Source organism: Geotrypetes seraphini, chromosome 11, assembly GCF_902459505.1.
Source record: "Geotrypetes seraphini chromosome 11, aGeoSer1.1, whole genome shotgun sequence".
Lineage (NCBI taxonomy): Eukaryota > Metazoa > Chordata > Amphibia > Gymnophiona > Dermophiidae > Geotrypetes > Geotrypetes seraphini.
The window spans coordinates 128,927,733-128,954,049 of NC_047094.1; the positions used below are offsets into that span (position 1 = coordinate 128,927,733).

At 44.5% G+C, this 26,317-nt stretch overlaps 1 protein-coding gene across 6 annotated transcripts in view; it reads right to left on the reverse strand.

The window, feature by feature from the left end:
- GRAMD1A (GRAM domain containing 1A) overlaps positions 1-26,317 on the reverse strand; it is a 275,350-nt gene that overhangs the window by 185,713 nt on the left and 63,320 nt on the right. For 3 of the 6 annotated variants that reach the window (XM_033914365.1, XM_033914366.1, XM_033914362.1), the window contains exon 3: positions 20,090-20,110. The exons of 1 other annotated variant lie outside the window; for it this stretch is intronic. In XM_033914365.1, the coding sequence (XP_033770256.1) occupies positions 20,090-20,110 (21 nt within the window). Of the gene's footprint in view, positions 1-20,089; positions 20,111-22,947; positions 23,127-26,317 lie in introns of all 6 variants that reach the window. 2 more of the 6 variants (XM_033914367.1, XM_033914363.1) reach the window with 2 other exon arrangements.

A 26,317-nucleotide genomic window follows, 5' to 3' on the forward strand; every position in this document is an offset into this window, starting at 1 on the left:
CAGTAAACACGCTGCTTCGCGTCCTTCTACTGGCCTGATTTCCTCTGCCGCATCCCTGATGACATCATTACTGTGCCTCAGATGCTGCTGGAGCCGGGAGGTTTGTCGGCCGTCTAGTGATGGGAGAGTCGTCTGGGAGAGTCAATGGGGGTTTCGGGGAGGGGGGTTAAATAGAAACATGGGAAGGAGGCAGGCAGGCTGGTTTCGGGGTGGGGGGGTTAAATTTAAACATGCTGCTCTTTTTTTTATTTTTTTATTTTTATTAATTTGAAAATTATCACAAGTAATACACTTGTTAAAGAAATACAGAAAGCAAATAACAACATGACGAACAAAATTATAAATGCGGCATTTAAATTATCATCCTTCTTAGACCTCAAAATCAAAAAAAGGAGGGATCCAATAATTCCATGGAGAGAAATAAAATCAAAAACCTTTATCAGAAAGCTGACTACGTTAAACAACCCCACTTATCTTTTAAATCCAACAGATCATATACATTACTTATCTTTAGAGATCTTTTTAAGGTCTAGAAAGACTCTCAATTGTGATGGTAAAAAGAAAGTGTACTTAATCCCCAAGTATCGAATCAAACATTTACAGGGGTATGCCAAAAGAAAGGAAGCCCCCAAACTTTTAGTCTCATCACGCATAGAAAGGAATTCTTTTCTGCAGTCCTGTGTTGTCTTAGATACATCAGGATAAATCCAAATTCTTTGTCCTGAAAATTCTTGATTTAAGTTCCGAAAGTAAAGTTTCATTATAAGGTTTAAGTCTTGTTCAAATACCAAGGAGACTAAGAGCGTTCCCCCTTCCTTAACATCAGAAAGGGATTCCTCCAACATTGCGGTCAAATTTTTTTCCACTACCAAATTTCCTCCTTCGTCAACCTTAGTCATAGCAGTAGGAATATAATAAATTTTATTTATAGGAGGAATGGATTGTTGAGGAATTTTGAGAATTTCCATCAGGTATTTTTTAAAGTAGTCAAGAGGATTTAAAGTCGGTGATTTTGGAAAATTTAGTATACGTAAATTTAGTCTCCTGTTAAAGTTCTCAAATTGTTCCAATTTAGTATGCACATAAGTCTTATCTTTAACCAACGTTGATGTTATTTCCTTTAAGTCTTTAACTTCAGATTTATCACAGGTTATTTGTTCAGCAGAGTCATGTTTAGTTTGTTGAATTATTTTAGATAAATTATCCACTTTCTCTGAGAGACTAACATGCTGCTCTGATGGGAAGGCTGGCTGTTTTCACGGCGAGGGGGTGGGGGGGTTAAATGGAAATATGATGCTCAGAGGGATGGGAAGGAGGCAGGCAGGCTGCCTTTAGGGAGGTGGGGTTTTTTTTAATGGAAATATGCTCCTCAGGAGGATGGGAGGCAGGCAGACAGGCTGACATGGGGGGGGGGGGACAAAGTCTGGAAGATAGTGATGGGGACACGGGAAGGAGGCACTAGGGGCACTAATGATATAGAAAGGAGGAACTGGGGGCACTAAGGACACAGTACGCAGGCACTGGGGCACTAAGGACAGTACGGAGGCACTGGGGACACTAAGGACATGGGAAGGAGGCACTGTGGGCATTATGGACATGGGAAGGAGGTACTGGGGGCATTATGGACACAGGAAGGAGGTACTGGGGGCACTAAGGATGTAGGAAGGGGTACTAAGGACATGGGAAGGAGGCACTAGGGGCACTAAGGACATAGGAAGAGGCATTAAGGGCATAGGAAGGAGGCACTGAGGGCACTAAGGACATAGGGGGGGGGTTTTAATGGAAATATGCTCCTCAGGGGGATGGGAGGCAGGCAAACAGGCTGGCATGGGGGGGGGGTACACAAAGTCTGGAAGACAGTGATGGGGACATGGGAAGGAGGCACTAGGGGCACTAATGATATAGAAAGGAGGCAATGGGAGCACTAAAGACACAGTACGCAGGCACTGGGGCACTAAGGACACAGTACGCAGGCACTGGGGGCACTAAGGACATGGGACGGAGGTACTGGGGGCACTAAAGACATAGGAAGGGGCACTAAGGACATAGGAAGGAGGAACTGAGGGCACTAAGGACATAGGGAGAGACACAGACAAAAAAATGACAGACAGACAGGCAGCGTCCAAGGAGAGAGAGACAAAAAAAAAAAAACTAGACAGACAGACATCTACTCTAGCACCCGTTAATGTAACGGGCTTAAAGACTAGTAAAAATAATAACTTTATTCTTGTATACCGCCCATCCATAAAAGTTCCGGGTGGTTCACAGAGAAAAACTGTACAATCAGTGAAATATACATAAGTTCAGGAAAAAACATGATGAAAATAAACAGTTAAGAACAAACTTATGTAACAAACTTATCAAACAAGTGTGTTTTTTTAAAACTTTCTAAAAATATTATAAGAATACATTTGAAAGATCAGGGGGCTTAACAAAGAGTTCATTTTTCCTAATTGAAAGGCAAATGTCTTATTTAAAAATCTCTTGTAACAAGCCTGACATACGCTCAAGAGCCAGGCCATAAGACCAAAGTGTTCCGGATCCTGGAGCACAATCAGGCCCTGCATAAAGAGACGAGGATAGCAAGGAAGCCTGAACCCTCGATCCAGTCATAAATGTACCAGGACAGCATATTACGACCGTCTCGGCCAGTCGGGTGCCACAAGAACCACCTGACCTCTGTGCGCCTTGATCTGTCTCAGCAGACGGCCTATCATGGGCCATGGAGGGAAGACATACTACTACTACTATTTATTATTTCTATAACGTTGAAAGGTGTACGCAGCGCTGTACATTTTAACATACAATAGACAGTCCCTTCTCAGCGGAGCTTAAACTGTATTTTGAAATGGACGGGGAGCCAATGAAGTGACTTGAGGAGAGGGATAATGTGAGAATCGCGGCTCTCACGGAATAAGAGTCATGCAGCAGAAATTTGAACGGATTGAAGACGTGAGAGAAGGGTGCTTGAAGTGATGAGAGCATGGACAAGGGTTTTGGTAGTGTGTTAATAGAGAAGAGAAGATTTTGGTAATATTATAGCAGAGGAAGCGACAGGATTTCACGGATTGTTGGACATGAGCAGAGAATAATAATAATAATTTATTCTTGTATACCGCCACACCCCAAAAAGTTCTAGGGGGTTCACATCCATTAATTAAGATCCGTGCTGACACACGGATTTACAATGTTTTGAACAGAGTTACAGCAGTAAAGAAAGGGAGCGTGGGAGCGATATACAGAGTTTTATCAAAAGTATAAGCAGCAATAAAGGGAGGGAATGAAGGTAAAGGAAAGATAGGAGAGAGATCAAGTAGGGGGAGGGAGGGAGTAAAGGGGGCCGGGGGAGAGAGGAGAAGGGGGTAGGTGCAGGTGGAAAGGGATTAAAGGGCCTATTCTCGGAAAAGGTGTGTTTTGAGTAATTTTCTGAAGCTGAGGTAGGTGGGGGCCTCGAGTACCATTTGTGCTAGCCAGGGGTTCAGTTTAGCCGCCTGGTAAGCAAAGGTTTTGTCAAAAAATCTTTTGAGATGACATAATTTTAAGGAGGGGAAGACGAACAGCTGAGTTCTGCGGGAATTCTTGTTGGTGGGATTCAAAGTGAAATGCTGATTGAGGTAGTTAGGTAAAAGGCTGAGAGCTGTTTTGTAGCAGAAGCAGGCGAATTTGAATAAGACTCTGGATTCGAACGGCAGCCAATGCAGTTGATGGTAGAAAGGAGTGATGTGGTCCCATTTCTTTAGGCCGAATATGAGGCGGACGGCAGTGTTTTGGATCAATTTTAGCCTCCTTGTGGTTTTCTTCGTGGCGTTCAAGTAGATGATATTGCAATAGTCCAATACACTGAGAACGGAGGACTGTACCAGTAGTCGGAATGAGGTGTCGTCAAAGTATTTTTTTATGGTGCGCAGTTTCCAGAGTACCATGAAACATTTCTTGACAGTAAGATCAGTGTGATTTTCAAGAGAAAGATGTTTGTCTAGGGTGACTCCCAGGATTTTTACTGTTTGTTCGAGGGGGAAAACTAGTCCTTTCACTCGGATTGAGGTGTCTTTGATTTTGTCATTGGGTGTGGCAAGGAAGAATTTTGTTTTGTCTGGGTTTAGTTTTAGTCTATAGGAGCACATCCAGAGCTCTATCTGGTTGAGTATGCTTGTAATGTAATGAGTAGTTCTAGAAAGAAGCTGGTAAGTGGGATGGCTATTGTGATGTCATCTGCATAGATGAAGAATTTGAGCTTGAGATTATGAAGGAGGTTGCCCAGGGAGGCGAGGTAGATGTTAAACAGGATGGGGGACAGGGGAGAGCCCTGCGGGACACCGCAGGAGTTATCCCAGCTATTTGAGGATGAATCGTTTTGGAAAACCCTGTAGGATCTGTTTCGTAGAAACCCGTGAAACCAGTTGAGGACCTGGTCGGAGATGCCGATGTGTGTCAGGCATTCTAGGAGGATGTTGTGGTCGACTAGGTCAAACGCACTACTTAGGTCGAATTGAAGGATTAAGGCGCTGGAGCCCTGGCTGAAGAGTGTGTGCAAGTGGTCAAGTAAGGCTGCTAAAATGGTTTCGGTGCTGTGGTCTGTGCGAAAGCCTGATTGATGGTCGCTAAGTATGTTGAATTTGTCGAGATATGCTGTAAGTTCTTCTTTTACCACCCCTTCTGCTATTTTGGAAAAAAAAGGGATGCTAGCGATTGGTCTGTAATTTGATGGAACATTTGGGGGTCCTTTCGCATTTTTTATGATTGGGGTTAACATAATATGGCCTTGCTCTGGAGGGAAGTTTCCTGCGGAGAGTAGGGAGTTGACCCAGGTAAGCATGTTGGCTTTGAAATGGATCGGAGCAGTTTTCATGATGTTTGGGGGGCAGGTGTCCAGTTTGCAAAAGGCGTTAGAATATTTATTGTAGAATTTGTTGAAGGTTTTCCAGTCGAGTGGTGTGAATTGGTTCCAATTTAGATCTGCTCTGGACCCTAGGTCTGGTTTGTATGTGTCGGTGTCTGGGAGAATGGGAAAGAGCTCAAGGGGGTTAGACGAGATAGGTAAGGTAGATCTTAGTTTTTGGATCTTGGAGGTGAAGAAGTCGGCTATGGTGTTTGTGGTTAATGTGGATTCTTCATGGTTGTTGGTGAGAGTCTCGATGTTGTATAAGTCATTAACCAGCTTAAAGAGGTTGCTACTGTTTTTAGAAGAGTCACCAATTTTGTGTGAAGGAGAGAGAGGAGTCAAAGATCACCCCAAGGTTGTGAGCTGACGAGACACGGAGGAGGATAGTGTTAGTCACAGAAATTGAGAACAGCGAGAGGGGGTGGTGATTTTAGGCGCAAAGATAAGGAATTCAATTTTAGCCATATTCAGTTTGAGATGGTGGTGAGACATAAACAAGACCCTCCACGGCCAGGGGCTATAACAGTGCATCCAAGCTTTAACTTCCTGGATTGCAACAGCAGCTGAAGAATCGATCCACCATAAGGTCGAATATTGGAGGATCCCACTCTTTCACTATGCAGCTGAAGATTCTGTGACAGGGATCATTACCCTGGATCCAGAGTCTGACAGCTGAGATAATGGAATTGCTAAACTAAAAGATGTTGGGAACCGATATGTGGAGACTGATGAGGAAAAAGCAAATGTGCTAAACAAATACTTCTGTTCTGTGTTCACAGAAGAAAATCCTGGAGAAGGACCGAGATTGTCTGGCAAAGTTACACGAGAAAATGGAGTAGATTCTGCACTGTTCACGGAGGAGAGTGTTTATGAGCAACTTGAAAAACTGAAGGTGGGCAAAGCAAAGGGACAAGACGGGATCCATCCCAGGATACTGAGGGAGATCAGAGAGTTTCTGGCAGGTCCTATTAAAGACTTATTCAACAAATCTCTGGAGACGGAAGAGGTTCCTGGGGATTGGAGAGCGAATGTGGTCCCTATTCACAAAAGTGGTCACAGGGATGAAGCGGGAAACTACAGGCCGGTGAGCCTCACTTCGGTTGTTGGAAAAATAATGGCAGTGTTGATGAAAGAAAGGATAGTGTACTTCCTTGAATCTAAGGGGTTACAGGATCCAAGGCAACATGGCTTTACAAAAGGTAAATCGTGCCAAACGAACTTGACTGAATTTTTTGATTGGGTGACCAGAGAACTGGATCGAGAACATATGCTAGATGTAATTTACTTAGATTTCAGCAAAGCCTTTGATACGGTTCCTCATAGAAGGCTCTTGAACAAACTTGAATGTCTGAAGTTAGGACCCAAAGTGGTGAATTGGGTTAGAAACTGGCTGTCAGACAGATGCCAGAGGGTGATGGTTAATGGAAGTCGCTCAGAGGAAAGAAAGATGAGTAGTGGAGTCCATCAGGGTTCGGTGCTGGGGCCGATACTGTTCAATATGTTTGTGAGTGACATTGCTGAAGGGTTAGAAGAAAAAACTTGCCTTTTTGCAGATGATACCAAGATTTGTAAGAGTAGACACCGAAGAGGGAGTGGAAAATATGAAAAAGGATCTACAAAACTTAGAATGGTCTAATGCCTGGCAACTAAAATTCAAGGCAAATAAATGCAGAGTAATGCATTTGGGGATTAATAATCGTAAGGAACTGTATATGCTGGGAGGTGAGAAGCTGATATGCACAGACAGGGAGAGGGACCTTGGGGTGAAAGTGTCTGAAGATCTAAAGGCGAAAAACCAGTGTGGCAAAGTGGTGGCTGCTGCCAGAAGGATGCTGGGCTGTATAAAGAGAGGCGTAGCCAGTAGAAGGAAGAAGGTGTTGATGTCCCTGCACAGGTTGTTGGTGAGGCCCCACTTGGAGTATTGTGTTCAGTTTTGGAGACCATATCTGGTGAAGGACGTAAGAAGACTTGAAGCAGTCCAAAGGAGGGCGACGAAAATGATAGAAGGCTTGCGCCAGAAGACGTATGAGGAGAGACTGGAATCCCTGAATATGTATATCCTAGAGCAAGGGTATCAAACTCGATCACATAAGGGGCCGAAATCTAAAACATAGGCCAAGACCAGACCTACAGCATTGGAAGTAACAGCTGGGGTGCAAGAAGAGACTACAGACGTTGACACCTGGCAGCTAGTCACCTCTGCAAGAAAACACAGAAGGCAGTCCTCTTCTTCTTCATGCAAGCACAGCACCCTTACATCAACCCCACAGATCACCTTGAGGAACAGATTCCAGCTTCTACAGGAAAGACCTGCCAGCGGAATTCAGGAGGATATCCAGGAGTGTGATCTTGAGGCCCAACGGAAGACCCCGGCTCCAGAAGCAACGGACCAGCACCCCCCCCCCCCCCCAAAGAAGCGCAGAGTGGTGTCATTGGGGAATCCCTGCTGCGGGGCACCGAGGGACCAGTATGTAGACCAGATCTACAATCAAGAGAGGTTTGCTGTCTGCCAGGAGCCAGGATCCGGGATGTGACCACCTGCTTAGGAAGACTGATCAAGCCCCAAGACCACTACCCGATGCTCCTCATCCACGTTGGGACGAACGACACCGCCAGGAACACCGCAGAGAAGATACCTGAAGACTTTAGAGCCCTGGGTGAGAAGCTGAAGCAGATGGAGGCGCAGGTGGTCTCCTCCATCCTTCCAGTAAGAGACAAGGGAAAGCTAGGGAAGAACATATCTATAGGACAAACGAGTGGCTATGCGGATGGTGCAAAGAGATAAACTTCGGCTTCCTGGACCACAGAGAGGCACTTCAAGGACTGCAGGGATCAGACGGGCTACACCTGACCAGAAAAGGGAAGAACGTCTTTGGACGACGTCTGGCTCGCCTGCTCCGGAGGGCTTTAAACTAGGTGAGCTGGGGGAGGGGACCCACTCTCATCCTGGTAGGGTAAATAACCACTCCATCTTTGAGTCTGAGGTAAGTATTTGCGTCAAAGAAAATACTGAGAGGGACAAACTAACTCAAACGGAAAAATTTCCATGCAGACCGGACAAACATAGAGAATGGACGGCTATGTATGTTAATGCACGTAGTTTGGGTAATAAAATTCTGGAACTGGAAACAGAAATGCCGACCTAGATGTGGTGGCGATAACAGAAACCTGGTTCTCGGGAGTCCCATGGATGGGATATGACTATACCAGGATATAACTTGCTCCGTCGCTACAGAGAAGGCAAAAGCAGAGGAGGGGTAGCACTATACATTAACGAGGACATCAAAGTTACCAGGATCATAGACGTCAAGTATATGGGGGAATCCCTCTGGGTGAACCTTGCCAGGGGCAATGACAAATGCCTGTATCTTGGTGTTGTGTACAGACCTCCAAGACAACAGGACAACATAGACAAAGAATTAATCAAAGACACTGGAGACACTGCTGTTGGGGGACTTCAATATGCCTGTTGTAGACTGGAACAAACTTTCTGCTACGGCCAGCAGCAGCAGGAGGCTACCATCTATACAGATGGTATTGGAGCCCACCAGGGATCGGGCGATTCTGGACCTGTTACTCACCAATAGAGACAGAGGTTTCGGTAGGACATGCTTTGACCTCCAGTGACCACAACATGGTGTGGTTTCACCTCAGGAAGGGATTCACTAGGTCAAATACATCGACAAAGGTCCTTAACTTTAAGGGAGCTAACTTCCAGAACATGGGAGATTTTGTCTATGAAACACTGCTAAACCAGGACACGACGGACAGTGTTGAGGTACTGTGGTCGGCTCTGAAATCAACCCTGCAGGAAGCAACCAACCTTTACATAAAAACCGTGAGTAAACGACGGAGAAATAATAGACCCCAGTGGTTATCTGCAGAGATCTCGGAACTAGTAAAGCAAAAGAAAAGAGCATTTGTATCCTACAAACAATCACAACGACCAGAAGCTAAAGAAACCTATCTGGTGAAATCTAGAACTGTTAAAACAGCAGTCAGGGATGCCAAACTCCTGATGGAAGAACATATAGCTAGGCATGTTAAAAAGGGGATAAATCCTTTTTCAGGTATGTTACCGACAGAAAAAATAACCCAGACGGGATTGTACGCCTAAGGAAACTTGACGGTAACTTTGTAGACTCGGACTCAGATAAAGCCGAACTACTCAATCGCTACTTCTGCTCAGTCTTTACCTGTGAGGCGCCAGGATCCGGACCGCAGCTATAGATAAGAGGGTGCTCGGAGGACCCATTCCGGGATTTTGAATTTATTGTGAGCAACGTCTACCACAAGCTATCGAGGCTAAAAGTGAACAAAGCCATGGGACTGGATAATCTACACCCCAGAGTACTTCGTGAATTGAGAGATGTCCTGGCAGAGCCGTTAGCTGCACTTTTCAATCCTTCGCTAAGCAAGGGAAAAGTCCCCTTGGACTGGAAAACTGCTAACGTCATTCCACTCCACAAAAAGGGATGCAGGTCAGAGGCTGAAAATTACAGACCGGTGAGTCTCACATCAACAGTGTGTAAACTTATGGAAACACTGATTAAAAACAGATTGGATACGATTCTGGATGATGAGAGACTGAGGGATACCCACCATTCAAGATCCTGGGAAGGAAACTGAAGGTGAGGACCCAGAAGATAGCGTTCTCAGAGATCCTACCGGTACCAAGGGCAGATGTGAAAAGGCAGGAGGAACTACAATCAATAAATGCGTGGATGAGGAAATGGTGTGAGGAAGAAGGGTTCCACTTCGTGAGGAACTGGACAACGTTCTGGGGCAAGAGCAAGCTCTACATGAAAGATGGACTACACCTGAGCGCGGCGGTAACTAGACTTCTAGCAAACAACATCAGGAGAGGAATAGAACAGGCTTTAAACTAAGAAGAAGGGGAAAGCCAACAGTAGACCACGCGTCGATGATTCGGAAGACGGTATCCCGTGAAGATACCGAGGAGAAAAAAGGCTGGGAAGAAACAAGGGACAAATTACAGGAGACGACTAACCCAGAAGAGGAGGCTAGAAAGATTGTAGCAAAAGAGAAGAAACCAAGGACAGAAGCACAGGGAAAGGAAATGAAGCTAAGAAAACACCAGGATCTAAATTGCATATATACTAATGCAAGGAGCCTAAGAAACAAAATGGGGGAATTAGAAGCCATGGCCAATGCAGAGGACATAGACATCATTGGAGTCACTGAAACATGGTGGAACGAGGAAAACAAATGGGATACAGCACTGCCGGGGTACAAGCTCTATCGCCAGGACAGGTCAGGACAGAAAGGAGGTGGAATAGCCCTATACATAAAAGAAAGCATACAATCAACAAAAATGGACACAGCAGAGACGACCAACAAGCTGGAATCACTATGGGTTAAAATACCAGGAAGGAAAGGACCTGAAATAAAGATGGGCCTATACTATCGTCCACCCGGGCAAATCAGAGATATCGATGAAGAAATGGAAGCCGAGATAAAGCGAGATTGCAAAAGCGGTAACATGGTTATTATGGGAGACTTCAACTACCCTGGGATAGACTGGAGTCTTGGAAGCTCAAGATGTGCTAGGGAGACAGAATTCCTGGAGGCTACACAAGATTGCTTCATGGAGCAGCTTGCTAGAGAACCAACGAGAGGAAATGCCACTTTGGACCTAATCTTAAATGGGTTAAGAGGACCTGCAAAGGAAGTGGAAGTAGTGGGTCCGTTGGGAAACAACGATTATAATATGATCACGTTCAAGGTTGAGAACCATAGCGACAACTTTTAACTTCAGGAAAGGAAACTACGAAGCAATGAGGGAAATGGTAAGGAAGAAACTTAGGAACACTTCCAGAAAATGGCAAACGGTAGAACATGCCTGGTCTTTTTTTAAGGACACGGTGAGCAAGGCGCAAAATCTGTATATCCCCAGATTCAGAAAGGGGTGCAAAAAGAGTTGAACAAAAGACCCGGCGTGGATAACTAAAATAGTGAAAGAAGCGATAGGCAATAAGAAAAATTATTTCAGGAAATGGAAAAAGGACAACACTGAGGGGAACTGGAAAGAACACAGGAAGTATCAAAAAGAATGTCACTGTGTGGTTTGAAAAGCTAAAAGAGAGTATGAAGAGAGGCTAGCCAGGGAAGCACGAAATTTCAAACCGTTCTTTAGATATGTTAAAGGGAAGCAGCCGGCAAGGGAGGAGGTGGGACCGCTGGATGACAGAGACAGGAAGGGAGTGGTGAAGGAGGAGAAAGAAGTGGCAGAAAGACTTAACATGTTCTTTTCATCTGTATTTACAAATGAAGACACAACCAACATACCGGAACCTGAGCAAATCTTCAAGGGAGATCAGGCAGAAAAATTAACATTCATGAAGTGAGCCTTGAAGACGTACGCAGGCAGATAGAAAAATTAAAAACTGACAAATCCCCGGGTTCGGATGGAATCCACCCAAGGGTTCTGAAGGAACTAAAGGAGGAAATAGTGGAACTACTGCAGCAAATTTACAATCTATCCCTGAAGAGTGGAAGATAGCCAACGTTACGCCCATCTTTAAAAAGGGATCAAGAGGTGACCCGGGAAACTACAGACCAGTGAGTCTGACCTCGGTTCCGGGGAAAATGGCGGAAGCATTGATAAAAGAAAACATTGATGAACATTTTGAAAGAAACGAACTTCTGATAACCAGCCAACATGGTTTCTGCAAGGGGAGATTGTGCCTAACTAACTTATTGCACTTCTTGAAAGGAATTAACAAACAGATGGACAAAGGAGACCCCATAAACATCATATACCTAGATTTCCAAAAAGCTTTTGACAAGATGCCTCATGAACGTCTACTCCGGAAACTGGAGAACTAAGGTGGGTGGAAGGAGACGTACATAGATGGATCAGAAACTGGTTGGTGGGAAGGAAACAGAGGGTAGGAGTAAAGGGCAACTACTCGGACTGGAGGAGGGTCACGAGTGGTGTCCCGCTGCTCGGGCCGCTGCTATTTAATATATTCATAAATGATCTAGAAACAGGGACGAAGTGTGAGATAAAATTTGAGGACGACACCAAACTATTTAGTGGAGCTCGGACTGCGAAGAATTGCAAAGGGACTTGAACAAACTAGGGGAATGGGCGATGAGATGGCAGATGAAGTTCAATGTTGAGAAATGTAAAGTATTACATGTGGGAAGCAGAAACCCGAGGTATAACTACACGATGGGAGGGATGTTACTGAATGAGAGTACCCAAGAAAGGGACTTGGGGGTAATGGTGGACATGACAATGAAGCCGATGGCACAGTGCGCAGCGGCTGCTAAGAGAGCAAATAGAATGCTAGGTATAATCAAGAAGGGTATTACTACCATAACGAAATAAGTTATCCTGCCATTGTATCAGGCGATGGTGCGTCCGCATCTGGAGTACTGCGTCCAATATTGGTCGCCGTACCTTAAGAAGGATATGGCGTTACTTGAGAGGGTTCAGAGGAGAGTGACACGTCTAATAAAAGGGATGGAAAATCTTTCATATGCTGAGAGATTGGAGAAACTGGGATTCTTTTCCCTGGAGAAGAGGAGACTTAGAGGGGATATGATAGAGACTTACAAGATCATGAAGGGCATAGAGAGAGTAGAGAGGAACAGATTCTTCAAACTTTCAAATAATAAAAGAAAAAGGGCATTCGGAAAAGTTGAAAGGGGACAGATTCAAAACAAATACTAGGAAGTTCTTCTTTACCCAATGTGTGGTGGACACCTGGAATGCGCTTCCAGAGGGCGTAATAGGGCAGAGTACGGTACTGGGGTTCAAGAAAGATTGGACAATTTCCTGCTGGAAAAGGGGATAGAGGGGTATAGGTAGAGGATTACTGCACAGGTCCTGGACCTGTTGGGTCGCCGCATGAGCGGACTGCTGGGCACAATGGACCTCAGGTCTGACCCAGCGGAGGCATTTCTTATATTCTTATGAGTTTGACAAGAGTCCTGAGAATCAGAGGAAATGGAGGGAAGGCATAGAGAAACTGATCCGTCCAATCCAGGAGGATAGCATCCGCCTCCAGACGTTGGAGAGAGTATATTCGAGAGCAAAACTGAGGCAACTTGTTGTTGAGGGGGGACGCAAAAAGGTCTATCTGCGGGGTCCCCCATCAAGCAAATACCTGACGCAGCGTGGGAGAATTGAGTGTCCATTCGTGAGGTTGCAGAAGGCGACTCAAGTTGTCCGCCAGACAGTTGTGTTGACCCTAAATATAGACAGCTCTGAGAAAGATGTTCTGATCAGTTGCTCAATGCCACAGATTCAGAGCATCTTGACACAGAGAGTGAGAACCTGTACCCCCCTGCTTGTTGACATAATACATGGCCACCTGGTTGTCCATCCGGACAAGTACCACCTGGTCGTGAAGAAGGTGTTGAAAAGCTTTGAGAGCATTGAAGATCGCTCTGAGTTCCAACAGATTGATATGACAAAGTCGGTCCTGCCGAAGTCCACAGACCCTGGGTACAGAGGCATCTACATGGGTCCTCCATACGTAGGTTGACGAGTCTGTTGTGAGAACCTTCTGATGAGGAAGAATGTGGAACAGCAAACCTCTGGAAAGATTGGAAGAGAGCATCCATCAGTGGAGAGACCGCTTCAACAAAGGAGTTACTGTAATTTGTCGGGAAGGCGGGTCTGTAGCTTGTTGCCACTGAGATGCCAGGGTCTACTGAGGAATGCGAAGGTGAAGTCTGGCAAAAGGAGTCACATGGACCGCAAAAGCCATGTGGCTGAGCAGAACCATCATTTGTCTTGCAGAAATCGATGGAAGACGAGACACCTGATGACAAAGGCGAATGAGGGTATCTCGATGTGTTGGAGGTAGAAACACTCTGAGTTGGACAGTATCCAGGGTGGCCCCAATGAACTGGAGAGATTGAGATGGGGGTCAACTGAGATTTTGGAAAGTTGATTTCGAACCCCAGACTTTGGAGGAACATAATAGTCTGTTGGGTCGCTGCAATAACCCCTTGAGGGGAGGGGGCTTTGATAAGCCAGTCGTCCAGGTACGGAAAAACTTGAAGACCCTGAGTACGAAGAGCTGTAGCCACCACCACCAGGCATTTCGTAAATACTCTGGGGGAGGAGGCGAGTCCGAAACTCTGTATTGGAGATGAAGATTCCCCACCTTGAATCGAAGGTATTTGCGAGAGGCTGGATGAATGGGGATATGAGTGTAAGCCTCCTTGAGATCTAGCGAGCACATCCAATCTCCCTGAGCCATCAGGGAGTATAAGGTTGGCAATGAGAGCATCCGAAACTTCTCTTTGACCAGAAATTTGTTAAGGGCTCTGAGGTCCAGAATGGGTCGCAAGTCCCCCGTCTTCTTTGGAACCAGAAAATAACGGGAATAAAACCCCAGGTTCCGTTGAGACAGAGGAATCTCTTCGACAGCTCGAAGGCGAAGGAGAGCCTGAGCTTCCTGAAGAAGAGGAAGTTGCGACGAATTGGAAGGACACTCTCTTGGAGGGTGATCTGGAGGAACCTGAAGCAAGTGAAGAGAGTATCCCTCTCGCAGAATGGTCAGAACCCAGAGATCTGATGTGATGGTTTCCCACTGGGAATAAAAATGGGAGACGACCTCCAATGGGCAGAAGAGATTTCTGATGCAGGGAGGTTGGAATGCTCAGACAGGGAACGTCAAAAAGACTAAGCTGGTTTAGTGGCTGCAGAAGTTTGAGCCTTCTGCTGACGCTGTTGTTGCTGAGAACGTCTAGGTGGAGGTCTGGAGAAAGCTGGCGTCGTTTTCTGAGCATAACGACGATGTGGCTGTTTATATACCCGAGCAAGAGGAGGCTTGGGCTTGGGTCGAATTAAGGAAGCAAAAGAGCACTCGTGTTCTGAGAGGCGCTTGGTGGCAGCTTCAATGGAGTCATCAAAAAGTTCATTCCCTTGACAAGGTAAGTTGGCTAGACGATCTTGCAGATTGGGATCCATGTCAACAATGCGTAGCCAAACAAGGTGACGCATGACAACTGCAAAGGCAGAGACTCTGGAGGAAAGTTCAAAAGCATCATAAGAGGCCTGTAACATAAAAAGTCTGAATTGAGATAGAGTTTTGAGGATTTGTTTAAACTCCTGAAGACATGACTTGGAAAAGTCCCGATAAAATGAAGGCAACAATTTCAGAAAATGATTGAAATAGGTGGTAAAAACGTAATTATAATTAAGAATTCTGTTAGCCATCATGGAATTCTGGTACAATCAGCATCCAAATTTATCCATGGTGCGACCTTTCCTGCCTGGAGGAACTGCAGCATAAAGTTTAGAAGGATGAGTTTTCTTCAAGGACAACTCCACCACGAAAGACTGATGTGATAATTGAGATTTTTCAAATCCCTTGCAGGGTACAGTGGCGGTAGCGGGATTCCAATTTGGAAGGAATGGCCGTAATGGAATAAGGAGTTTCCATGTTCCTCATGAAGGTCTGTTTGAGAACTGGAGTCATAGGCAGCCTCAAGGTCTCTTTAGGTGGATGAGACAGTTCCATGTCAGCCAAGTTTTCTGGGGTATACTTGGAATCAGAATGAAGATCCAATTGAAGGGCTTTCCCCATATCGAAGACAAATTTTGCAAAAGAAGTGGACTTTGAGGTCGAGGCATCCTCTGGAGAGGGAGAGGGAGACCGAGGAACCACAGAGTAGGACGGAGAAGCCTCTCTAGAATATTGAGACAAGGGCTCCAAGTCCAAGCGCATAGTGATTGAAGAAGCTGCACTATCTGCATGAGGTGGAGTCAGCGAGTGCCTGCGCTTCAAGCTCCTCGACAGCGAGGTCCTTGGGGTTCGAGGCATAGAGTGTGTCGAGGCAGGAGGGGAAGAGTCTTGCAAAGCAGGCCTCGACGGAAGGGTCCTCGATCTTGATAGACTTGGAGAAGTAGTCGAGGCACCTCGAAGACAAGACCTATGTTTCGATTTAGAAGAAGTCTCAGGATCCATCGAAGTTGAAAGCTTCTGTACCAGAGACGTGTCCTTACGAAGCTTGGAAGCAAGGTGCTTCGAGTGCTTCGAGCGATGCTTCGACCGAGGCAGCGGAGACATTGACGGAGGCTCAGGTGAAGTGTCAGTAGAAGAGAGTTGATGAGGCTTCCGAGACCTGCCCCGAAGTACCTCGACAGGAGGCTCAGACTGCTGCACAGGCTGGTCTAAAGGAGGCAGGGTAGAGGATGGGACAAGTTGAGCCACTATCGAAGAAATTTGAGTGGTCAATATGGACTTTAACATGTCCTCGAACATCGGCACCGAGACAAAAGGATCAGGTCTCGTAGGTGCAGCAGTGCGCTCCAAGGAGGGCACCTCAAAGATGAGTATTCCCAATGCTTGGAGGCACGCTTAGCTGGAGGTCTCGAGGAGGCGGACAAAACCGGAAGTACAGTTTGTGGAGCCTGAGACTCTGGTGGCTTCTTAGGGACGGTACCTGAAAGAGAGACAGGAGACTTACCCACGGAAGCTGACTTCAAAGGAGGAGCCGACAAGGCCTTCAAGACCGAGGATGCCGAGGTCTTCGAGGTCGAGGCCTGCGTCGAATCGAGGCTTTCAAAACCGAGGCTGCACCCGAAGCCGAGGCCTTCGAGACCGAGGTCGTCCCCGTGGTCGAGGTTTTCTCGGGCTCCATAGTGCTAAAAAGTTGGTCAAAACGGGCACAGTGGCGACAAAAGGCCCGAGGTTGAAGAGTCAAGCAGCGGTGAAAATCTTCAGGGCAATGTCCGGGTCGGTGATGGAAATTGTCCTGCCGCACTGAAAACAACGTTTAAACCCGGTAAGAGGCCGGGACATAGAAAAAATAAAGTTTGGTGCACTAATGTCTGCACCCCCGCGCCAATGCCCCCCGTACGCCAATGCACTGCCGAACACAAGGCAAGAGGGATGCCATCTCCCTCCTGCCATCACAAATGCCACCTGGCCACGCCCGCCCACCTCCCTCCCTGTAGTAGGCCAATCAGGGACTTCCTAAGACTCCTCCCTAAGGAAGTCCCTGATTGGCTGAGGCGCCCCAGGCCTTCCCCAAGGGAGAAGCCTGAGGCGCCTCAGCCAATCAAGGCCTTAGGCCCCTCCCCATGCATCATATGATGCATCGGGGCGTGGTCTAAGGCCGGTATTGCGGTGGAGCAGCAGAAGCAGGAGGACTTTGCCCTTCCTCCTGCTCCCGAAGATCACTGGACTCAAGAGGCCTGAGGAGCAGGAGGGACTGGGCACCCCTCCTGCTCCCAACATTTCTAAAGGTACAGGGAGGGCCCGGCCTACTACAGGGAGGGAGGTGGGCCGGGCCCGGCCAGGTGGCATTTGCAATGGCAGGAGGGAGATGGCATCCCTCCTGCCTTGTGTTCGGCGAGGCTTCAGCGCGCGGTGCATTTTTTAGGGGTTTGGGGAGGGAGGAGGCACTTCGGGGGGGGGCTTTTTTATTTTTTTATCTTAACTGAGCAGTTATTTTGTGTAATACATGCAAAATATCTGCCCAATTTAAAAAAAAATTTAGAAAGCCAGCAGAAGCCCTGACAGTAGTGACCTTGTGTTTCTCCTGTCACTACTGTCAGGGCTTTAGCGATCCGTGCAGTCGGTTGGGGGCGTGCCTCCGATCATCCCCATTTGCATGCAGATGGTTGGCGAATCGGTCAGCCTACTTCCAATCGCACACAGAAAGGAGGATTAGTAAATCTAGCCCTTAGTGTTCAAAGTAAACCATCCGTAAACAGCATTGAACACATCAATTAGATAGGCAGTTTGAACATTCTGCGCAACAGCAAACAGTCAATTAAAGTTAGTGAAATCAGCATGGCAGCTTTGTAGTAATATAGAGAAAGCTGACACAATAGTCACAGGTCGGTTATGTGGAAAGTTTATAGAGCTGATGCTGAATCAAGTAAGAAATCTCATTTCTTATTTCAAGCGCGGGTGGTTGAAGAGGGGTTATGAAGCTCCAGGAATTCCTCCACTTTCACCGCATCAGTGAAATCCTTGGTGATGTTTCTATACGGACCCTAAGCCTGGCTGGATAAAATATGCTGAATTGTGCCCCGAGGTCTTTTAATTACGGTTGGTAAGCCAGCAGTTTTTTTCAGGCTTCGGCAGTGCGCTTGCAGAGATCAGGTGAAAAGAACAAGGTGTTACCTTCTAGCTTCATGGGAGCATTCATTCTGGCTCTCTGCATAATTTGAATAACTTGCGGATATCTTAATACTTTAAAGATTATCGGGCATGGGTATCTCGCAGTTGCAGGTCTTGCAGCAGGTGTGCGACGATCCTGTTCCATCTCAAAGGCTCTATCAAAGGTAAGACCCAGCACCTTAGGGATGAGATTTCCAATATACTTGATGATATCTGCACCTCTCTGACCTTCGGGAACTCCCAGCAGACAAAGGTTATTCCTTCTAGCTCGGTTGCTTGCGTCTTCAAAGTCTTGTTCAATTGTAGGTAATTTATTTCCTTTTGTAGGATTTTTATGTTTTCCTCTGTCATAATTGTTTTCATCTCGAGATCAGTGAGTTTAAATTTGAATTGCTGAACCTCGGTGGTAAGATTAGTGAGTTTTTCAACACAATCTGCTATGTCTTCTTTGGTGCCATTCATTATTTCTTTCAGCGCACACAATTCTACCAAGATGTCCAAGATAGTATAGTTTTCAGGTATCTGAAGTGGATTTTTAGACGGAGTATGCAGCTCCGGCTTATTTCGCTTACTTGACTTGTTAGTGGCTCTCATAAAGCCTAAATAATCAGCATGAGTAAAGTGAGATAGTTAATCTCTCAGCCGCTTTTATCTCTCAGGAAATCAATGCACTGATGTTTCTCTATTTAGCTGGCTGTGAGGAGAGCAATTGACTTAAGCTGCCATCTTCTTCAAGCTCTAGAATCAGGATATGATCAAGAAACTGTTTTATTTTACTTTGTGATTATGATAAACATACCGAAGCCTCAAAATAGTATCTGGCAGGCAGCATGTGGCCCCTGGGCCACTAGTTTGAGACCACTGCTCTAGAACAATGTTCTTCAACTGCCGGTCCGCAGAAATTTCCTGCCGGTCCACAGGGCCGGCACGTGAATCGGACCTGAGACAATGTTCTTCAGCTACCGGTCCATGGTGCGATCAATGCAGCATTATCTTCAGGCCGCCTCCCTCTTCCTCAGTGCTGCAGTGCACAAAAACGTGGGCAGCGTGTCCAGCGCCTGAACCAGAAGATTTTTCTCTGACGTTGCAATGTCAGAGGGAAGGCTTTCCGATGAGGCACAGGACATGCGAGGAACCGCTGCCCACGTCTTTGTGCACTGCGTCAGTGAGGAAAAGGGAGCCCGCCCGAAGATAACGCCTAAGGCGGCATAAAATGGCCAGGCAGGAGCAGGCCAGAAGGTAAGGCACAGCATGGAGGGAGGGAGACAACAAAGGTAGGGAGAATGATTTTAGTTTTAAATTTAGTGATTGAATTGTGTCAATTTTGAGAATTTACATCTGCTGTCTGTATTTTGCACTGTTCAGGAAGAAATGCATTTGTTTCTTTTTCTCTGGGGTTGTAGTGCATGCAGAGTCTTGAATCTTAGAGTTTCGTTTGTATATATTAGTACATTTAGTTTTTGGTCCTGTATTTGCATGGGGTTATCTTTTTTCTGGTAGGAATGAATGTTGAGAAGCATGCAGTGTGATTAACCATTATGTGTTGTTAATAAGATTATATTGTGTGTGTGTGTGTGTTTGTGTGTGTGTATATGAAAAATGGAAAAAAATGGTGTTATAATTAGTACTATTATGGGGCGGGGTCTTGGGCGGAGATGAGCGGGGTCTGGCCCATAACTTAGCCCAGTATTCTTTAACCACCAGTCTGCGGACTGGTGCCAGTCCACAAAATAATTATTTTATTTCCACCGGTCCATAGGTGTCAAAAAGTTGAAGAACACTGCTTTAGAACATGGAATAACAGTATGAGGCTCCAAGGAGGTAGAATCAGGAGACAGATGGAGGGAGCAGCTCCAGTACAGCTGGTGGAGATAGAACCATAAGAGAATTTTGAGAAGGTTTGGGATAAGCAGAATGGATGTTGGAAAGGAAGACACAAGTTGAGAGTCTAAAGTATTGTACCAGCAATTACACTGAGCAGACAGGGTAAGCTTTTGAATTCTTATCTGCTATAATGTTCTGTGTTTCTAGGAAACAGACAGGAGCAAGATTTACTGAAAAAGAAATAGAAATATGTGGGACTTACACTGTACCAACTCTGCATCTTCTGTAAGAGAAAGAAAGAGAAAAAAATAGCATAAAGATACAATCAACCAATACAGTATCATTGATCAGATAATTTAAATCCATCCCTTACTTAAAGCAAGCAGGACAGAAGGTGAAGGACACTACATAGCACTGAGGCCCCGATTCTGTAAACTGCATCTAGTTTTAGGCATGCTTTAGACGTCCGCGTAGCGCAAGTTCTAATCAGCGTTACTTAGGCGTCGGATAGGCATCTGATACCCGTTTTCAAAAATCAACTTTTTCCTGATATAGACCCCAGATAGACATCCCTACAATGCTAGTTATATATATAAAAATGTGGTTTTTTACCGATTTGTTATCATTATTTCAGGATTGTAAGCTTTAACATAATAAACCCAAAGTATACCATCATTAAAAGGATAATAAAAACACAGTATGCCATGTTTAAAAAGATAAGTATAAGATTACTTTTTGACTGAGAGGTACTGATTGGAAGTTGAACTGGAAACAGCGTAGAAGGGTGGAAGTTTCACTCCTGTGCTACACAAAAACTTGTATAGTAATGATAAAATTAGCTCCTATAATTTTGATTATATCAAATTTTTAAATAAACCTGAAACCTGATAAACCTGTAAAGCATAGGACTTTGAACATCGTATAAGCTTTAAATAGACGTGGTTTAAGCTCCAGAAAGGCTTTAGCAGGATACATGCTATTTAGGCAGCCTAGGTCATCCAATGAGCTTTCTCTGGGCATTCCACAGATGTTATTTGAGAGATGTTTTTAGAAGTGATTCCTTGCTCTAAATAACACTCTCTTTCTCATTAAACATTGCTACAATCAGCTCACTCTTCAAAGCAAAGAGAAAGCCCATATATTCATTTGACCAAGCTTAAAAACAGAATAAAACACAGAGCAGACCTGAATGTGGCTTCTAGTTCATTGCAAAGGGAGGAGAGCAGCTGCACAATGCTGACCTCATTGTGACATCATCAAAGTGCACCTGCAAGGTAGAATGCCACAAGTAAAAGACAGGCCGGGAGTTGAACTCACAACCTCTGCAAGATCAGCACAGCGCTTTTACTCATTGAACTACACCACCTTCCACTCAGTTTCTCCGATTTCCCTGTCATATCATAGCTTGCTGACCTACCTATGTATTAGCTGCTTAACTATCATATCACAGATAGCTGAGACAAAAGACTGGTTGCTCAATGGCTTAAAGCACTGCTTTCATTGTCCTAAAAGCCCGAATCTCAAGTATGGTTCAATAAATGTGACATGGATTCAAATACTGCTGGTTTTATCAAATGCAAACTCCACTTTTGGAATATTGCTTCTAGTATTACTAATGTTATGCTCTTTGAGATGAAAATTAGATGGTCTGTAGCTTGTAATTTTTATTAAAATGAGTATTGTGTCAGCTGAAGGACATGAGGGAGTCAAACCCAGACCAGGCTCACACCCGAATCTTCATTCTAACCGCTGTGCTACACAATAAGCCATAAAATCATAGCAATTCTAGTTTGATTATAATGTTCCGTTTAGGCGTCGTTTGGGCAGTAGCTTTGGCGTGCTTGCGGTTCCGTTATGGAGCGCCCGAAGCATGCCGAAACGGCTGCAGTTAAGCATATCTCAAGCTGTCATGGTAGGAAACCTCTTCCATGACTGCAAGAAGCCACCAAGTTAAGGCACCTCATTGCACCTTGTTCATCCTCTCCAGCTCTCATATAATCTCATTTTCTCAAATATTATGCTGGTTGCAGGCTGTGAGGCAGGAGACATGCCAGCTACCCTGTTTGCCAGCCCCTAAGGGCCTCCCCACTTCTCTCCTTTGCAGCCTGGGCCTCATGGAACACTAGATAAGACAAAGGTCAATGTGACGAAGGAGCTGAAGTGATGCTTATTAAGGAAACACTAATGCTCGGCTGCTACTCAATATAAATAAGTATAAGGTGAAAAATGGGATAAGATTTTTATTGCACAGTCCAGGAAAGCAGCATGCAAGTATAATATCAGGCAACTGCAGTTCGATGAGATGGATGACAAGTATGCAGAGTAAGCCACTCCTAGGTCCAAGTTGTTACTGTGGTAGAATTGTTAAGGTCCCAGAATCTGCTCCTGGTAGGAGAAGGCAGGCTGAAGAAAAAGGAAGATGGATTGAGACAAATTGAGAGTTTATTGGTGAGTTTTAGGCTCTCTTTTATAAAGGTGCGCTAAATCAATGCATGTGCTAACTACTAATGTGTGCATAGGATATAATGCAAGCATTAACCTTTAACACACGTTAACGGCGCCCTAAACGGTGCCACTTAAACACATGGTAAATGTTAAAGCGTGCATGTTATCCTATGCATGCGTTAATAGAGCATGTGTTGATTTAACGCACCTTTCTAAAAGAGAGCCTAAAACTCACCAATTTACTGTTCTCTCAGAAAATCATCAATAACTACACCTTTCTGAAGGAAAAAAACGTGTGAAACATGTTAGTATTGTAAAAATGTATATAATTCATCACAAGGGCAAACAAAGGTTGCAGTACATCATTCTCACATATTCTTTCTGTTTTGGTATTTGAGCTTTGGCCAGGTGCAAGCTGGTGTGCTGAACCCAGTTTGAACAGACCTGCTCTGGTCTCTGGGAAACACAAGGGGAGTCATTAGCCACTCTGGGAACCTGAAATCAGGGGAAAAAGGGGGAAATGTTAGACAGCTGTGGCAAAAATAAAAAGCAGAAATCTTGGGAGAATATGTCACAGCACAGTCTCAGAATAACAGCTAGAATGAACAGAAGCACAAACACTGTTCCTTTTTTATAATAAGGATAACTATCAATTATGACTCTCAAAAGAATTACCTTTAGCTCTATGAGTAAAAGCACCGCTTCCATCTTCCCAACATCATAGGTTCCACATATTCATGTAACTTGCACATCCATTTTGCTGGCACCAAAGTTTCAAATAGCATGGGGTTTTTTCAGCCAACACTCCTGGAACCAATTTTTATCATCACTATTTCTCAGACCTGCTAATGACCCTGTAGAATGGAGTTATGGCAGATATCAGGCGGAGAATCACCATAAGCAATAACATAGAATGTGAGTCCCAAAGAAGAAATCAGTTCTACCTGAGTTTCAAGTTTATTAAAAGATTTTTTAAACCGCTTAATCAGGTTTCTAAGTGGTGTACAATATAAAATTTACAGAAAAACATATTAAACTTGGGGATACTAGATAAAATCTAAGTGTCTTAGTAAGACACTGATAAGACATATAGACCAACTTCAAATAATAGGAAAAAGGGGAAGAACTACAATCGTAAAAAAAAAGTGAAACAAAGAAGGGAAAACACAATAGGTTAGGGTAAAAAGTAATAATTTTAATTTAATTTTTGTCCTTAAGAGGAAAGTTGTTGTCCAAAGGCATCCTGGAACAAGAATGTTTTTAATTTTGCTTTAAATTGTTTTATTTCAGATTCACTGCACAAATGGTTAGGCAGCGAATTCCAGAGAGTAGGGGCAGTGACAGCAAAATTATTGGACACCTAAGTAGCTAGTAGCTAGTAGTATCACTTCGATTTATTATCTGAGCTGCTAGCAAGGAATTCCTGGAAAGATGAAAAAGGTTAGAAAGACATCAAAATTGCAAATTACTAAAGCTGCTAATGGTCCTGTGAAATGGAGAGAGTTGTGGCAGATATAGGAATGAAAAGGTTATAAGATAATCAAGAAAAGTAAAGTGTCAGAAATCAGCATAAGCAATAACACAGGAGTCCTAAAAAAGAAAAAGCTGCTCTGATGGACCTTCTTATACTACGCTCACCTAAGTAGCGTCTGATGTCTTAGGCACCGTTAGGACTTCCCACCAAAAAATTTTCAAATCTGATTGGGCGTGCTTTGAGTGTGGTTTGGCCAAACACAGCTGCACTGACTTTTAATCATTTCCTTCACTTTTCAAAGCTTTTACAAGAAGCCATGTGTAATCTGCTTAGTCTGTAGAGGCTCTGTTACCAAATTCTAAACGAAGTTCCCTCTAAAGCTCTATGCCTTAAGGCACTGCTTTTATAATAATAATAATAATAATAACTTTATTTTTGTATACCGCCATACCCCGAAGAGTTCTAGGCGGTTCACATTATTTAGACAGAGATTACAAGTGGTTACATATCAAATTGATCATGGAGTAGTTTGACATACGTCAGGGGCTTAAGTCTTGAGTATGGTTAGCAAATATTTGATATTCATTTTTCTACCAGAAAATCTTCAAACTCTTTAGCCATTCCTTTGTTTAAACATATTTGAGTTGATCTTTAAAATGATCTGCAACAATTCTCAGATGTCTAAAGTAGCTTGTTCTCTCTCATCTTAAACCCCCAATCAAACACACTCCTCAGGCATGAAACCACAGCCAGGCAAGCTGAATTTAACAACAGTAATGTCTCTAGGATACGTCTAAAAAACATGTACTTTCCTTCAATACCTGTCCAAGCCCTCTGAAGTTTTAGTAAACTCTTATACCTGTTGCCCTGTGCGGATATTGCATAAAAAGAAATACATTCCTACCACAATGGCTTGTAGCTGAGAGCAGATGAATGTATCTAATGCACCTGTGCCTGCAAACTGCAGAATGCTGATGAAAAACAGCAAAGTCCACCACTTATGAGAGTTGTTAGGATGCTGTTAAAATGAGGGAAGGTGAGGGTGGGATTTGAACCAACGAGCTTGAGAAGATGGACAAGGTGCAACAAGGCACATTAACTTGGTGAGCCACGAATGGCTTTTCTCTGTCAGAGAAGTTTCCTCCCATGACAGCTTAGGATGTCCTAGCCATGGTAAGGTGAAAACAAGTTTGCCTGGAAAGGGAAATGTGCTGATAAAAACGGCAAAGTCCACCATCTAGACCAGGGGTGTCCAACCTGCGGCCCAGTGAAGTATTTTGTGTGGCACTGATCGAGGGCGATGCAGTGTTTTCCTCTGCTGCCCCTGGGTGTTTACCATCTTGCCGGCTCCCTCCTCTGTCTTGCTGCAGCATTTGCACATTTGTGTGGCCCCAGAAACGTTTTTTTGGGCCAATGCGGCCCAGGGAAGCCAAAAGGTTAGACACCCTTGATCTAGACCCTCTTATGACAGCTAATAGGAAGCTGTTAGGAAGTTGTTAAAATTAGTGAAGGTGGGATTTGAACCGGTGAGCTTGAGAAGATGGACAAGGTGCAACAAGGTGCATTAACTTTGTGAGTCACAAATGCTTTCTTTGTGGTGATTGTGATATGATAGCTAATTAGATGATACATAGGCAGGTCAGTCAACTATGATATGACAGGGCAGTGAGATTCACCTGAGTAGAAGCTGATGTAGCTCAATGTGTTAAAATCCTGTGCTGATCATACAGTGTTGTGAGTTCAACACCCAGTGCATCTTTTAATTGTGGCATACTACCTTGAAGGTGCACCTTGATGATCTCATAATGAGGTCAGCTTTGTGCAGCTGAACAGCTCCATTCTGTAATGAGGAAAAATGCATGTTAAGGTCTGTATCTGTTTTTTCTATTTTTACGTGCTGAGAAATGAAGTAATGTGTGCAATATTTACACTTTTTTCTTTGCTTTCAAGAAAGAGTTGATTGCAGCACTGTTTGGTGAGAAAAAAAAGGGGGTTCTTTTTAAGCAGGAAAGCCAAAGGTGGTGTAATGAGTAAATCATATTACTGTTTGGGCAGAAAAGTACTATGTTTTCCATGCAATATGTTTATATTGATGTGCCCTATTGATATGGTAGCTTATTAAATCTATTAGGAGGGGGGAAAAACAATTCCTGAAGTCTAGGTAGACTATATCATTTCGGAAGCCCAAAGCACGTCTATGTTGCACCCACAGAAACCCCAGTTCAGGCCAAGCAGAAATCAAGCAGAAACTTCGAAGGGCTTTAAACTAGGTAAGTCGGGGGTGGGTACCCACTTTTACACCAGAGCAGTAAGTAACAATCCTGATGTGGCGAACCAAAACTCCGCTTCTAAGTCTGAGGTAAGTACCCTTACGGCAAAAGAATCGCTAGGAGACACTTTAATTCAAATGGGTGGCTCTCTACATGAGAGTAATAAACATAAAGAGTGGAGAGCTATGTATGTTAACGCACGCAGCCTAGGGAATAAATTTCTAGAACTAGAAACTGAAATAGTTAATGCAGACCTTGACGTAATAGCAATATCCGAAACATGGTTCACAGATTCTCATGG